The 13152-nt window shown below is 59.8% G+C and overlaps 1 protein-coding gene across 2 annotated transcripts; it reads left to right on the forward strand.

Moving 5' to 3' along the window:
* The first annotated feature begins 12 nt into the window (after nucleotides 1-12).
* Nucleotides 13-5948, forward strand: Rnf166 (ring finger protein 166). 2 transcript variants are annotated; one of them, XM_048792635.1, is made up of 5 exons: nucleotides 13-2624; nucleotides 2970-3082; nucleotides 3553-3694; nucleotides 3927-4034; nucleotides 4813-5948. In XM_048792635.1, the coding sequence occupies exons 1-5, from the start codon at nucleotides 2421-2423 to the stop codon at nucleotides 4876-4878; spliced, it is 633 nt and encodes a 210-aa protein (XP_048648592.1). In that variant the 5' UTR covers nucleotides 13-2420; the 3' UTR covers nucleotides 4879-5948. The 2 variants fall into 2 exon arrangements, with proteins under 2 accessions (XP_048648592.1, XP_015351449.1); XM_015495963.2 differs by having other exon boundaries at nucleotides 16-2624; nucleotides 3580-3694.
* Nucleotides 5949-13152: the final 7204 nt, after the last annotated feature.

The raw sequence follows: 13152 nt of genomic DNA on the forward strand, positions 1-13152 counted from the left end.
TGTCACCTTGTTAAAAGTTCACTGATGGTCTGATTCTTTCCTTGCCTTGAGCTCCAGAGCCATTTCCCTTCTGAAGACTGGCTTCCCTGTGGTGAGAGGGGCCCTGCCTGGAGGCAGAGGAGGTGATGGTAGGGGAGTCGTCAAGCCTGAGCTTTGGGCAAGAGGAACCTCAATGGAGCAGCTCGCAGACATTGCCTTAGGGCCCCAAAGGAGCTATTGCCTGCTGCCTAAGGAACAGCCTAGGGTGTGAGCCATATCCAGTCCAGAAGCAAGTGGGCCAGGACACACACAACCATGAGGCTGCCCAGGAAGCCTTTGTAAGGCAGCCTGCGGTGGGACAGCTGTCAGGCTTGCCTGAGAAGACAGGCCTGATAGCCTTGTGGCTCTCTGAAATTGGCCCTTCCTAGCTCCCTGGTGTGTACAGGAGCCCAGGGCAAAGTGACATTGGTTGGTGCCATTTGACCTGCAGCCCAGCCTGGGCAGTCCCAAATGCTAGGCAAGTTGGCCCCACTCCCACCGTTCTCAGCCACCTTACTGGGCTGCAGAGGACCCTAAGCAGACGCAGGGGGACTTTCTGTGGGGGAAGCTGCTGCTTGCGGCTGCTGGCCCACGTGTGCCAGGGTGGTAGTCACTCACACCTGGTCAAGAGCTGTGCCTTATCTGTGAGTGTTCTAGTCTGCTTTCTGCTCCTAAAGGGCTGTGACTCAGGAGTCACCCCACAGGTGGATCAGGTTCCTCCTGAGCTTTCTTGCATCCTGCACAGGAGTACAGGGCATGCTGCCTTCTGGAAGAAGTGGCTGCGACTCAGCCTGACCTTTTCGTGTGGCCCTGCCTGCTATGGGTAGTAAGGATTCCACTGAGATGGAAGCCAGTGCGTTCACACAGTCACACAAACTCCCCATGGTGTAGAACACTCCGCCCTGGAAAGGAGCCCAGTGTACACTGTCCTCCCCAGCCCTGGCCGCTGCAGGTCTGCCTCCATCGTTGGGTGTGTCTGCTGGAACTTCGTATGGCAGCCCCGTCCACAGCACATGGCCTTGGTGTCGCCCTTGGCTAGAGCTCAGGGGCCACAGGGGACCTCTGCCTTGAGCAGGCGAGGCCCGAGCAGGCCCATGTATATCGGTGCTTTGCTCCTCTCACGTTTCCTCCACGAGTGTCACATCTACACGCTGTTGGACAGCTGGATGCTGCCACTGTCTGCCACCATGAACACCTGTGACTGGCCTTGCCAGCCCCTTCCTCAGGCTCACCAAACCCTGGGGCCAGGGACAGCACTGGGGGTGGTACGTGGTGCTGGCGACACCCCCACCCCACTCGGAGGAAGTGACTGAGGCCCTCTACTCTGCAGGAAAGGCTCATAGGAACTTTTGTGTCCTGGAAGTCCTTAGGTCTTAGGGTGAGTCTTGCCCCTTTCAGGTGTAGGATAATCTGACTAGCCAGGTGGCAGAAGGCAGGAAGAGGGACGAAGGTGCCTCAAGCTCTGGGCACCACAAGAAGGACCTTCTCTTGAGAGGGGATGAGATCATGTGAGGAACTCTGACCTTAACCTTAACTGAGTCATCTCTAAATTCAGGACCGTTCCCACATCCCCTCTGTCCAGCCTGGCTTCCCCGTCCATACCCCATGGCCAGCCTGCTCAGCGTGCAGGGAACTTCCTGCAGTCTGCAAAGTCTCCATCTTTCTGTTGGGGCTGGGCCAGCTCTGCCTCCTCCAACTGAGCTCCGTCCTCAGGGCTGGAGTCGCACTCTGTGTCCTTGTGTTCAGGTGCTTTGTTGAGCGGGCTGTCCCCACAGTGCTGCTGGTGAAGCTGTGCTGAGGTCATCCTGTGCAGCTGGCGCCCCCTCCTGGCAGGCGGCAGGTGGAAGTGTTGTGAACGCAGGCTGGAGTGTGGGCAGGCCAGGCCAGGCCCCTGCTGCCAGCAAGCAGGGCTCTGGACAGTCTCTCCAGGTGATGTTGGCTAGAGCTCAGGGGCTACAGGGGACCTCTGCCTTGAGTGTGTGTCCAGTACCTGAGCCAGCCCAAGTACAGCCCTTCCTGTCACTGAGCCCCTCCTGCCGAGGAAGCTGTCCCCAGTTGACAAACTGGCCAGCTTCAGCTCTGTGCAGTCCAGTGAGTCCAGGGCCCTTCCCACAATTGTTAGTGATTTTACTCTCTGTGCCCCTAGGCTGTCCCCTGCCCTCTGAGGTTCTGTTGTCACCGTGACTAGGAGCCCATGGGACAGAACCTCCCCCTCCTGTAGGGCCACGTGTGCTGGAGGCTGAAGCCGTGACTCTGCCCAGCCTTAGAACACAGCAGCCCCATTGCTGGGAGGGGACCCTGCTCATCTTTTAGCCAGATGGTGCCCATCCTTCTGGTGGGCCTTGGGCACGGGCATAGTCATCTCCAGGAATGTTTGAACAGCTAGTCCTGTGTGCTAGTGCATGAGGCCCGTGCTGGCCACCAGCCCTCAGGCCCATGTCCCCTGCAGGTTCTGTGGGGAGTGTCTCCAGCCGTGCCTGCAGGTGCCATCCCCCCTGTGCCCGCTCTGCCGCCTGCCCTTTGACCCAAAGAAAGTGGACAAGGCTGCACATGTGGAGAAGCAGCTGTCCTCCTACAAGGCACCCTGCCGGGGCTGCCACAAAAAGGTACACGCTTGACCTCCTGGGGCAGGGCGGGAGGGGAGGCTTCAGGCTGCAGAGCCTGCCACCTTGTCCAATTGCCAGGGGAGACTGAGGTGCTAGGGCAAGGCGACTGGGATTGGCCGGCTGGAAGGGGTGTCCTGTTGGGGCGCTCCCTCCAGCAGAGGTGTCCTGCTGGGGCGCTCCCTCCAGCAGAGGTGACCTATTGGGGTGTCTCCAGTTGGTTCCCTCAGCAGGTATGCCCCTTCCCCTTGCTGGAATGCAGCTGCTAGGGCCTCCAGGTCTCTAGGAGCAGAAGGCGTGGCCACGGCTGCAGACTGAGCCAGCCTCACCTCCCTGCCTGTCTCCTAGGTCACCCTGGCGAAGATGAGAGTGCACATTTCCTCCTGCCTGAAGGTCCAGGAGCAGATGGCCAACTGCCCCAAGTTCGTCCCTGTGGTACCCACGTCCCAGCCCATCCCCAGGTGGGAAGCCTCCCCTCCTTTCCATCTCTGAGCAGGTTGGGGGTGCTCAGGGGGCAAGTGATTTTAGGGAAGCCATGCCACTCATAGATGGGGATAGCTCAGGTGTGGGAGCCAAGATGGGGACCCACACCAGGCGGGGGGATGGACTAAGAGATGGCACCTCCCAGGGTGGGCAGCACAGGGTCTTCCCATTGGCCACAGCCCCCTACCCCCACTGGGCCGGGGTGGGGGAGAGGGAGGTGGTTCCCTGTGCGGTTCTCAGCAGTCAGACCCGAGACTGCAGATGTGTGGGCAGGTGTGGGCTGGTGGTCTTCAGGGCTCCAGCTCTGCCTCCTGCCTGCCAACCACGATGCTCCTGCAGCCATGCAGCAGTTGACTCCTGTCGGGAGCCCACAGAGCAGAGGGCAGGCTGGCCACTCTGTGTGTGAGAGAAGCAGGGTGGCAGTGCCCTTTGCTCCCTGACCCCACAGTTGCTCACTGTCCTCCTGCTCCACCAGCAACATCCCAAACAGGTCTACCTTCGCCTGCCCCTACTGCGGCGCCCGCAACCTGGACCAGCAGGAGTTGGTGAAGCACTGTGTCGAGAGCCACCGCAGTGACCCCCACCGCGTGGTGAGCGCCCGCTGGGAGGCCGTGGGCGGGGACTGCCTGGGTGGCCTGCTCCCTCCAAGCCTGTGGTGCCCAGCTGCCCAGGGCCTCCCAGGATCCCAGGGATGGTGGCATGTCAGTCTTGGGGTGCAGTGAGTGCCACAGTGAACCCTCATGAGCCCCCATGTGTCCCTGGGCAGTGGAGGTCGAGTTCCCTGTGGGAAGCCCTGGCCACACACTGGCCCCTTTGTTCCAGGTGTGTCCCATCTGCTCCGCCATGCCCTGGGGCGACCCCAGCTACAAGAGCGCCAACTTCCTCCAGCACCTGCTGCACCGGCACAAGTTTTCCTATGACACCTTCGTGGTGGGTGCCCTGCCCACACCCCTCCCTCCTCCTGCTCGACCCAGCCAGCTTTAGGGCCCAAGTGTCCCAAGAAGGCCAGAACAAAACCTGAGGGGCCCCATTGGAGCAGGACAGGCACAGGGGCCACTAGAGGACACCAGGCACCAGAGCAGCCACAGGTGCTCTAGTGTCCCTGAGGCGGCACCTGGGGGACAGAGCACCCTAGGTGGGCCAGGCTTCCCAGGTGTTTCTGGAGGGGAGCTAGAGGACTCCTCCCCAGAGCTCTGCTCTGTCTTCCTCTGCAGTGGGTCTGGAAGGGAGCCCCTCCAGGCCTGTGGACCCCTCACAGCCTCTTCTCTCCTCGGGCAGCCCCTCCTCTCTGTTTACTCCACCTCCCACCCTGCTGGCCTCCAGCCACCCAAGACTCCTGCCTACTCCGGCCCACTGCTGGAGGTCTCGGAGCCTTCTGGCTTGCCTGTCATCTCAAAACCCCAGTTCTTACAATCGGAGGCAAGAACAGCACTCCCATGCCTGCATCCACCCTGGAGCACGGTCAGGGCATGCAGTGTCTGCAGACTGCCGGGCTCTGCAGAGACCAGGCCGCCCTCAGGATCAGCTTAAGTGCAGAACTAGGGAAGGCAGACAGGTGTCCTGTGGTGTGAGCCGTGTTCAGGGAGACAGGGAGACCTGAAGCAATGGAGCGAGTCTGTGTGGGGCAGCTGGGACAAGGAGGTAGCCCAGCTCTGCAGGGGTCAGCTGGGCTCTTGTGACCTTGCCCATCTCCATTTGCTGTTTCCAGGACTACAGCATCGATGAAGAAGCCGCCTTCCAGGCCGCCCTGGCTCTGTCCCTCTCTGAGAACTGAAGGTGCAGCCAGCCACCTGCCCCTAGCCTGGGGTCCAGGACGCCCTCCCGCCTCAAGGAACAGGGCTGTTGCTCTCCTGCCCCAACACCTGCCCAGGAGCACACCTCACCGGGCCAAGTGGGATCTCCTGCATGAGGAGGGCTCATCCAAGAGCCTCTAGGGCTGGACCTGGCTGGCTACCCCTTGCCATCAGCAGGGCTGCCTGGGTCCTGGCCAGCCACGCTGGGCATTCGGTGCTTTGAGGGGCAGGTGCTGCCATCTGGGACTTAGAGCAGTCGCTCTCTTCCAAGCCACGATGTCCTCCTTGCTGGGAAGCATGGGGTGCCCTGAGGTGTGCAGCTGCAGGAACAGGGAGGAGGAGCCCCGTCGCCTGCCTGGCATCCAGCAGGAATGGGGAGGAGGAGACCCGCCGCCCGTCGGGCATCCAGCTCGCTTCCACATGCGCACCTGGTACTGGCTTTTGTGATACTTAGAAACCCCAGCGTTTTTCTATCTTATCCCATGTGATAATCTTTTCACGTTTTATAGAGCAAAGACAAAGCAGTTACCTTCATATTGCAATATCTGTGTTTGACTAGGAAGAATAGTATTTTTATGGAACATTTACAAAATTATATTTTTAAAAAAAAAAGATTAAAAAAAAACGTGTAAGGGATCGGTGTGTGGAGTGCAGGAGCAGTAGGTGCTCTGGAACCAGAGGCAGCTGGTGTCCTCTGCGAGGGAACAGAGGTGGCATCCCCAGGCTGCTGCTAGCGGGGGCTCTGCTGGTGGTTTCTTTGGCGATAACCAGGAGAAGGCACCGCTCCCTCCCTGGCTGCCTGCGAGGCTATGCCTACAGACACAGGGTGGCCCGTGCAGTGTGGGGCTTCCTCTGCCAGGTCCTGGCCTCGGCCCAGAGTCACCTTCCAGAGCAGGCCACATCCTTCCCAGGCAGAGACTGCATCCGACAGTGGCAGGGCCTGCTGGGTGGTGGGTCACGCCAGAAAACACCTGTTGGCTCTCCTGTTGTGTCCATGGCATAAATTATTGCTGTCTTTTCAAAAAAAATTAAATGTTTCTGAGCATCTGCAGAGGCCTGTGTTGGTTCTGTCCTCAGTGCCCGGTGAGGACACTGGGAGCACCCGCCCTCCTCTGAGTCAGCAGCTGCTGCTTATGGCTGTGCCGCCCCAGGTGCCCTTTCCCTGCTTTCCTAGCCTCTTGTAGGGGCCCAGAACCACTGAGAAGACCCTGGCCAGGCCGCCTCCCTCTGAAATGTCCCCCCAGGCTCCTGTTTCTGGCTGGCCTGGGGCTGGGTTCCTGGGTCACAGGCCTTGGGCCAGCTGCTCAGAACCCTCTGAGGGGCCACCTTCACGGCCACAGGGTGCCTGTGCCCTCAGGTCAACCAGAATCACCTCCCTGTGGCCGTGCTCACAGGTGCCGCACTGGTCCCTGGGTTCCCAGGTGGCGACCAGAGGCAGATCTCTGTTCTGGACAGCCGTTCTCAGGGGAGGGTGTTCTGCGGAGCTTTAGAGCATGACGTGCACCAGACAGGCCCACGACCCACGGGTTGTAACTCGAGGCACCTGGTTGCTGGGTCAGCGTGCACACCTTTACGAGCAGAGTGGCCTCCAGGTGCTTTTGTGGAAGACCCCAGAGTTCCACCTCCTCTGCCATCTGCTAAGCAGTTTCTGTGCCTGGGAGGCCCTCTCTGGGTTCTGGGCATCAGCAGAACTTCAGCCAGCCTGTGCTCCCCATTGCCTTCCAGGAAGAGGCCAGAGACACAGCACCCTGGAACCAAGTGAGGCCGAAAGCCCTCAGAGCAGGGCTGGTTGTGCTCACCCCCTGGTTGCTGGCCCAGCCTGCCACCCTTGGGCAGCCACCTGCTGTCCCGTGGGAACTGAGGTTGCTGTTCTTGCAGGCCCAGGCCTGCATGCCACTGACAGAGGAGTCGTCATGGGGCATGACCCCGAGTGCCCAGGCAGCCCAGAGGTAAGCCCTGTCTCAGCAGGGCCTGACCTCAACAACATCTCTCTGCTGACCGCCCACCCGCAGGGAGACGCCACCAAGTTTCTCTGTCTCATCTGCAGAGGCCACAGTGTCTGCCAAGTCATTGAGGTCTGCACCACCAAGGGAAGGAAGGGAGGAGCTCTGCTGGCCTCCTGTGAGTGCCTGTGTGCAGGGTGCCTGGGATGAGACCAAATGGGGCCCAGAGGGGACCTGAGCACCTGGAAGGCAAGAGCCTGGGGAGGGAATAAGGTAAACTGTCCCAGGTGGGGTCAGGATGTCACAGAGGGGCAGGGCTGGAGGGGAGCCCTTTCCATGGGCCCAGCTAGATGGGCCAGTGTCCTCCAGGACCAGGTGGCCCAGGCTCCCCTGGATGAACAGTAACCCCAGCTTGCCACATGCACAACAGACACCCCAGTTAAACCAGAGGGAACCAGCACCAAGAGGAGGAGGAGGAGCCAGGGGGTCATGCCGCTCCTGGCTCCCAACCTGTCCTTCCTTTCCAAACACTGGAGTCCAACCCGCCCCGCCCCGTCCAACCTCCAGATGGCAGCTTTAAGGCTCTGGGAGCAGGTGGGAAAGCCGAGAGGGTCTGCTCTGCCCTTCCCCTGGTCTGGCGTCTGGAGCATTTGGGGCCAGTCCCCCCGAGCAAGGCCACAGGATGGCATCCAGTGGAGGTGCTCCCTCCATGGGCATTGCCACATAGCCTCAGTCCCCCGCTCAGTTGTCAGAGCAGGGCTGGGAGACAGCACAGCCTTCGCAGGCCTCAGGCAAATCAGCCAGTGGCTTGTCAGGTGGCCCCTCGGCCCACATCAAGCCACCCTCTCTAGGCGGGGGTCTCCCTCTACCCTGAGCCATGTAAGCATGCATGGCTCAGCAGGAAGCCAGGTGGGCCTCACCCCCAGGAGCCTGGGCTCTGTTCCCTACAGGGTCCAAGGAATCAGGCCCAGGCCAGCAGCAACATGCCCGTAGTTTCAGATTATGCAATGGTGTGGGAGCTTGCACCCCACTTCCTAGAAAGTGCCCCCAGGCCACCAGGTACCTGGAGCCTCTCCACGAGGAAGGGGTCAGGCAGCCAGCCCAAGGCAGATGCTCAGAGAACAGAGGTCCTTGACCTCAGACCCGGCACCTTGCACCAGACTCAGGATTCCTCAGAAACTGTCTGGGAGTCCTACTTCCATGTCACCTGAGCTCTGTGCACTCCGTCGCAGCAGGTGGACACAATAGGTCTACAAGACCCAGCCAGTGTTGCAGATCGGCCAGTGTGCACAGGTCCCCCTGCCGCAGCTCATGCTGCCTGCCTGTGCTAGCAGCCCTGGCCGTGGCCCCTCAGGCACGTCTGACCAGTGCCTGCGCTCTGTGGAGCAGGAAGACCTCATCTGGGGCTTGTGAGGTCCCAGAGAAACAGAAGTAGCTGCTTCTGTTTCATGAGTGAGGAGGTTTAGAGCACCTGCCGAACCCCTGCTGAGAGGGCAGCCCCCAGGACTGTTCTCCCCAGCACCTGGGAGGAGAAGGGAGCTGTCCTCATGCCACAGTTCAGGCTCAGGCCCCCTCCCCTGGACACAAAATACCTGGTAGGCTGAACTGCCACTGCTGCCCTCCCTCCCATGACCCTCCCTCAGACAACAGACTCTCCCTCTGTCCCCTCACTGAACACATTTTTGGGGAAAGAGGCTTAAATTCACTCACAGCAAGGTGTCAAGGACTGATAAAGTCCAAGGACGTTTCAAAAACAGCCCAAAGCTGGACACAATGGAACATTCCTGTAATCCCAGGGACTTGAGAGGCCAAGGCAGAAGGACCACAAGTTCAACACAAGTCCAGCCTGAACAATTTAGTGAGACCATATCTCAAAATAAAAAGCAAAATGAGTCGGGCATGGTGGCATGTGCCTGTGACCCCAGTTATTCAGGAGGCTGAGGCAGGAGGAACACGAATTCAAGATCAGCCTCAAAAAATAAATAAAATGGGCTAGGATCGTAGCTCAGTGGCAGAGCACTCCTGGGCTCAACCTGAGTACAGCAAAACAAAAACAAAAATGGCCCAAGGGATGTCTCTAAGTGCAGACTCTGGGAAGCAGTTGGGGTAGTTTGTGCAGGGTAACAGGAAGACCTAGGGTGGCCTCCCGGGCAGAACCTCAGGCAAAGGAAGCGGATAGGACCCTGAGCCCTGGGCTTGGACTTTCTCTCCATCTGTGGAACAGGAAGAGGAGCTGAGGCTGGTGAGGCTCTTTGCAGACCTGTGCCTCCCTGACCCTAGGAGCACCTAGAGATGGGAAGCGGGTGCACACGTGTGTGAGGAGTGGGCCACTGGGAATTGGGTGAGGTGCTTCCTACAAGCTCTGGACAGATGTGCTGTGGGTCACCACAGACAAAGCTCTGATGATCCTACTGGGCCTCAGAGTCAGGCACAAGCCCCAGCTTGCAGCTCTGTCCATCCAGGATGCTGTCTCCATGAGCGTCCCAGGCTGCTGGGGCAAGGTGCCAGGGATGGCGGTGGGAACCCCAGAAATCTCGCCTCTGTAAGTTCTGGAGGTCAGGAGTCTAGCACAGAGGTGGACAGGGCCCTTGAGAGGATAGCCCAGGCCTCAAAAGCTCCTGGAAGTTCAAGCCTTTGGCTTGTGAAGCCTGGGCCCTGTGCCTCGCGTGGCCTCCCCTGGGGTCTGTCTGAGTTCATGTTTCCCCTTTTTATGAGATGCCAGTCATTGGATTAGAGCTGGCCCTGACAGGCTCATCCTGATCTGGTCACTTCTGCAAAGACCCTGTCTCTGAATAAGGTCTTGGGCATGGGGACGGGGAGGACTCCAGCATCTTTTGGTAATTCAACTCACGACCATCTGTCTTCAGGCAGACAGGCCAAGATATGGACAAGCTGGGAGCCACCTCTCTCGGGCACATTGGGCAGGAAGCTCTGTTAGAGAGAGCCATGCTGGCTCCCATTCTTGTGAGGGCAGTGTCCTGGCTGCCTTGAAGCCTGCCCTGCCTGGAGGGCCACTGGGGGTGCCGCCTGGCAGAATGTGGCTGAGACCTGCAGATCTGGCCAGTCTCCTGACCAGGAGCCCTGCTGAATGTGGCAGGTGACTCAGTATGCAGGTCGGTGGAGAAGGGATTGCCTGCGCTGGGTCCTGCGGTGTTTGGCCCCCAGGTCTCAGCACCTTGGAGCAAGGCTACAGTGAGCTGTGAACCCCAGAGACAGGCCTCCCTGCGCTGTTGGCAGGACAGGCTGGCCTTGTTGGCCTTTGTCCTCCTTGTGGCTGGTCTAGAGAAGCACAAGACACTGACTGAGTGAGCAAAGGACATCGAGTGCCCTGGAGACCCGCCCCCCCAACCCTCCATGACAAAGGTGGCCTGCAAAACATCTCCATGGCTCCAACACCTGCAGGGAACCAGGCGTTAAGCCCACTGCCTGATTGACAAGCAGCCCAGTGGGCACCCAGCTCCCTGCTGGGACCATGCTGCGAACCTCACCTCACGGAGCCCTCCCTTCATGGCCCTGGACTCACTCCCTCCAGGCCACATCTGATCCTGCTCCTTGGAATTTCACAGGAGCACACAGACACACACTTGCACACGTGTGTGAGTATACAAGCACACAGAGCGCCTCCTGCCAGCCCCTCTGCCCTCCCCAGCACCCCTCCTCAGCCCCCAGCCTGGCTGTCTTAAGGGACCATGTCTATCTCCCAGGACCCCCACATCATAGGAACCACTCACCTCTAGCAGGCCCCAAATGGTGTGGGCACCTGTGAGTGGTAGTGAGTTCCCTTCACTGAGGATGACCAAGCACATGCAGGCCATTAGGAGTTCAGGCATCGGGCTCCAATTTCCACAGACCTTGGACAATGGTGGGGCTGCCCCAGGTCAGAGCATGATTGGGTCTAATCACACCCACCTGCCCTTGAGGACTGTGCTGCCCCTCACAGTGCCAGCCTCTGCCCCACCTCTCAGGACATCTAAGCCCCCAGCTGCCTGGCTCAGGCTGGGGCCTTGTACCTCCCCACGTCCCCCCGCCATGGGCACAGAGGGGTCTCATGCCCTCAGAGGACCCTAGGGCACAGGGCAGGTGTTCCAGCAAGGCCAGGCTGTTTGGGGGCCCTGATTCTTTTCCATCCAGCTCAACAAGCATTGGTGGTCCCCACTGTGGACCCGGCCACAGGCAAACTGCACCTAACAAGGGCTGTTTCCACCTGTCCATCACCAGGGCTGCCACTGGCAATATGCGGGCCATGAGGCCTGCTAGCAAGAAGGCGGGCACTCCATGGGCTACAGACACACATGTGTGCACAGATGGTGTGGGCACTGGGCATCCGGCACTGTTACACACTGAGGCAAGGGGACAACTGTCAACAAGAACAGAACGTGGCACGTTCTTCCTGACCTGCAGCCTGACCCACAGCTCCACTCCAAGGCTACACACTCCACTTGAAAACTGCACTGAGTGTCTGATGGAGGGCCTTGGAGGGGGGTGGTCAGCCCACAGCAGGCCGTCATCCTCAGGTCCCAGACTTCCAGGGAAGAGAGCCAGGACCTCGGGCACTGCAGGGCCTTCTCAGGTTGGGGAAGGGGCTTCCCGTGCGGGCATGCAGGTTTAACCCCTTAGGACAGAAAGACTGAGCAGATGAAGACAGCCAGGTTCCTGCCTGGGGCCACACATGTGGGGACAGGGCCAGCACTGAGGTCTTCCTCCACAAGCTCTGCAGGGCCAGCCTGGACACAACCGTGAGTCACAGCTGAGGAATGAGCCTGCATAGCCGTGAGGAGGCACCACTGACGGTCATGGGACCTCAGACTTCCTCTGGGGTGATGTGCTGTGGCTGCCCTGGGGCACCACTGGCCCCACCCCAAGGTGGACTCAGGGCCCGCAGGCACTCTGGGGAATTCCCAGGCAAGGCTGGCAGCCCCCACAGGCATGCCAGAGGAGCCTTACAATGTGAGCCTCAGGCTGGGGTCAGGAGAGAAACTTGCCAAGCCAGGGCTGGTGGCCACACAGCCAGCGGGTGGGTGGGTGAGGAAGGACCATGTGGGTGGAGGGCTGGCACAGCCCTCTGCAGGCATCATCTGTGTCCAGGAGGGGAAAAGTAAGAGAGGCTACAAATAGAAACCTTACCAGGCCAAGGAGCAGGTGAATGAGTGGCAGGCAGACGCGTGTCCTCTGAGACCACATCAGCACAGAGTGCCAGGCTCTGCTGCAGGACAAGTGCTCCTTCTCCTCAGGAGTGCCACCTGTGTTGACATGCTCCCTAATCAAGCCACAGGGGCATGGTCTTCAGCTGTCCGTGGCTGGGGTGCTAGTCGGTCCCAGTTCCGCTGCTCCCTGACCCCGAAGAGCTTTGGCTTCCTCACTGGCAAAGCAGGGGTGACACTACCCCAGCTGTTCCTGCCCCACAACCACAGGAACTTAGGTGCTCCGAGACCAGCTCCTTCCCCACTGTCCCCAGCCTTCTACAGGTTCACGCCTCCTTTCCCAGCTACTGCTTCGCCCAGTCTGAAGCAGGAGGATGGCAAGTTCAAGTCCAGCTGGGCAACTTAGAGACCCTGTCTCAAAATAAAAAGTTTAAAAAGGGCTGTGGGTGTCACTCTGTGATAGAGCACTTGCCCAACATGCAAGAGGTCCTGGGTTCAATCTCTAGTCCTGGGAGGCGGTGTCAAAAACAATGCCAGGGAGGCACCCAGTTAGGGCATGCCCTGTGGCTCTCAAGGACCTGCCAGGTGCAGTGACCACCCACCCAGAGACTGCCCACTAGGCCTCCAAAGTCCTGAAACATTGGGATGAGAGGGATTTACAGTAGACAGACTGCCCCCTACTCTTCCTTCCACATGACAGAGGAGGGGAGGGGGAGCGCTAGCCCGGCCTCGCCTCGCTGCAGGCATTGCAGAACACGGGATTCGCCCTTTCTAACTGCACTGCCCACACTCGGGGGAACCCAGAGTTCCAGGCTGCCTTTACCCCAACTAAAGCAGCTCTCGGGAGGTATGGGGCACACTCCCACAGCGTTGTCCCGGGAGGAAAGGCCACTCTACCCAGGCTGCCTGTGCTGGGCTGTCCAGGTACTGACTCTGGTCCCCGCTGTGGCTGCTCAGGTGGGCCAGCAATGGACTTGAGGGCTTGTGCTCGGTTTGCAGAGGACCGAGCTAGGAAAGGTGGTAGCCAGGTGTAACCTGCGTCCGACGGTTTTCCGAGGATCAGCGCTCGCGCAGCGTGGACTGCAGCTCCGCCGGTTTCCACCCACCCTAAACTCTGCACTCTCAGCCGCGCGAGTGGGTGGCCAGCCCCCAGGGTCTGTGCGTGACCGCG

This window comes from Marmota marmota, unplaced genomic scaffold, assembly GCF_001458135.2.
Source record: "Marmota marmota marmota unplaced genomic scaffold, marMar, whole genome shotgun sequence".
Taxonomy (NCBI): domain Eukaryota; kingdom Metazoa; phylum Chordata; class Mammalia; order Rodentia; family Sciuridae; genus Marmota; species Marmota marmota.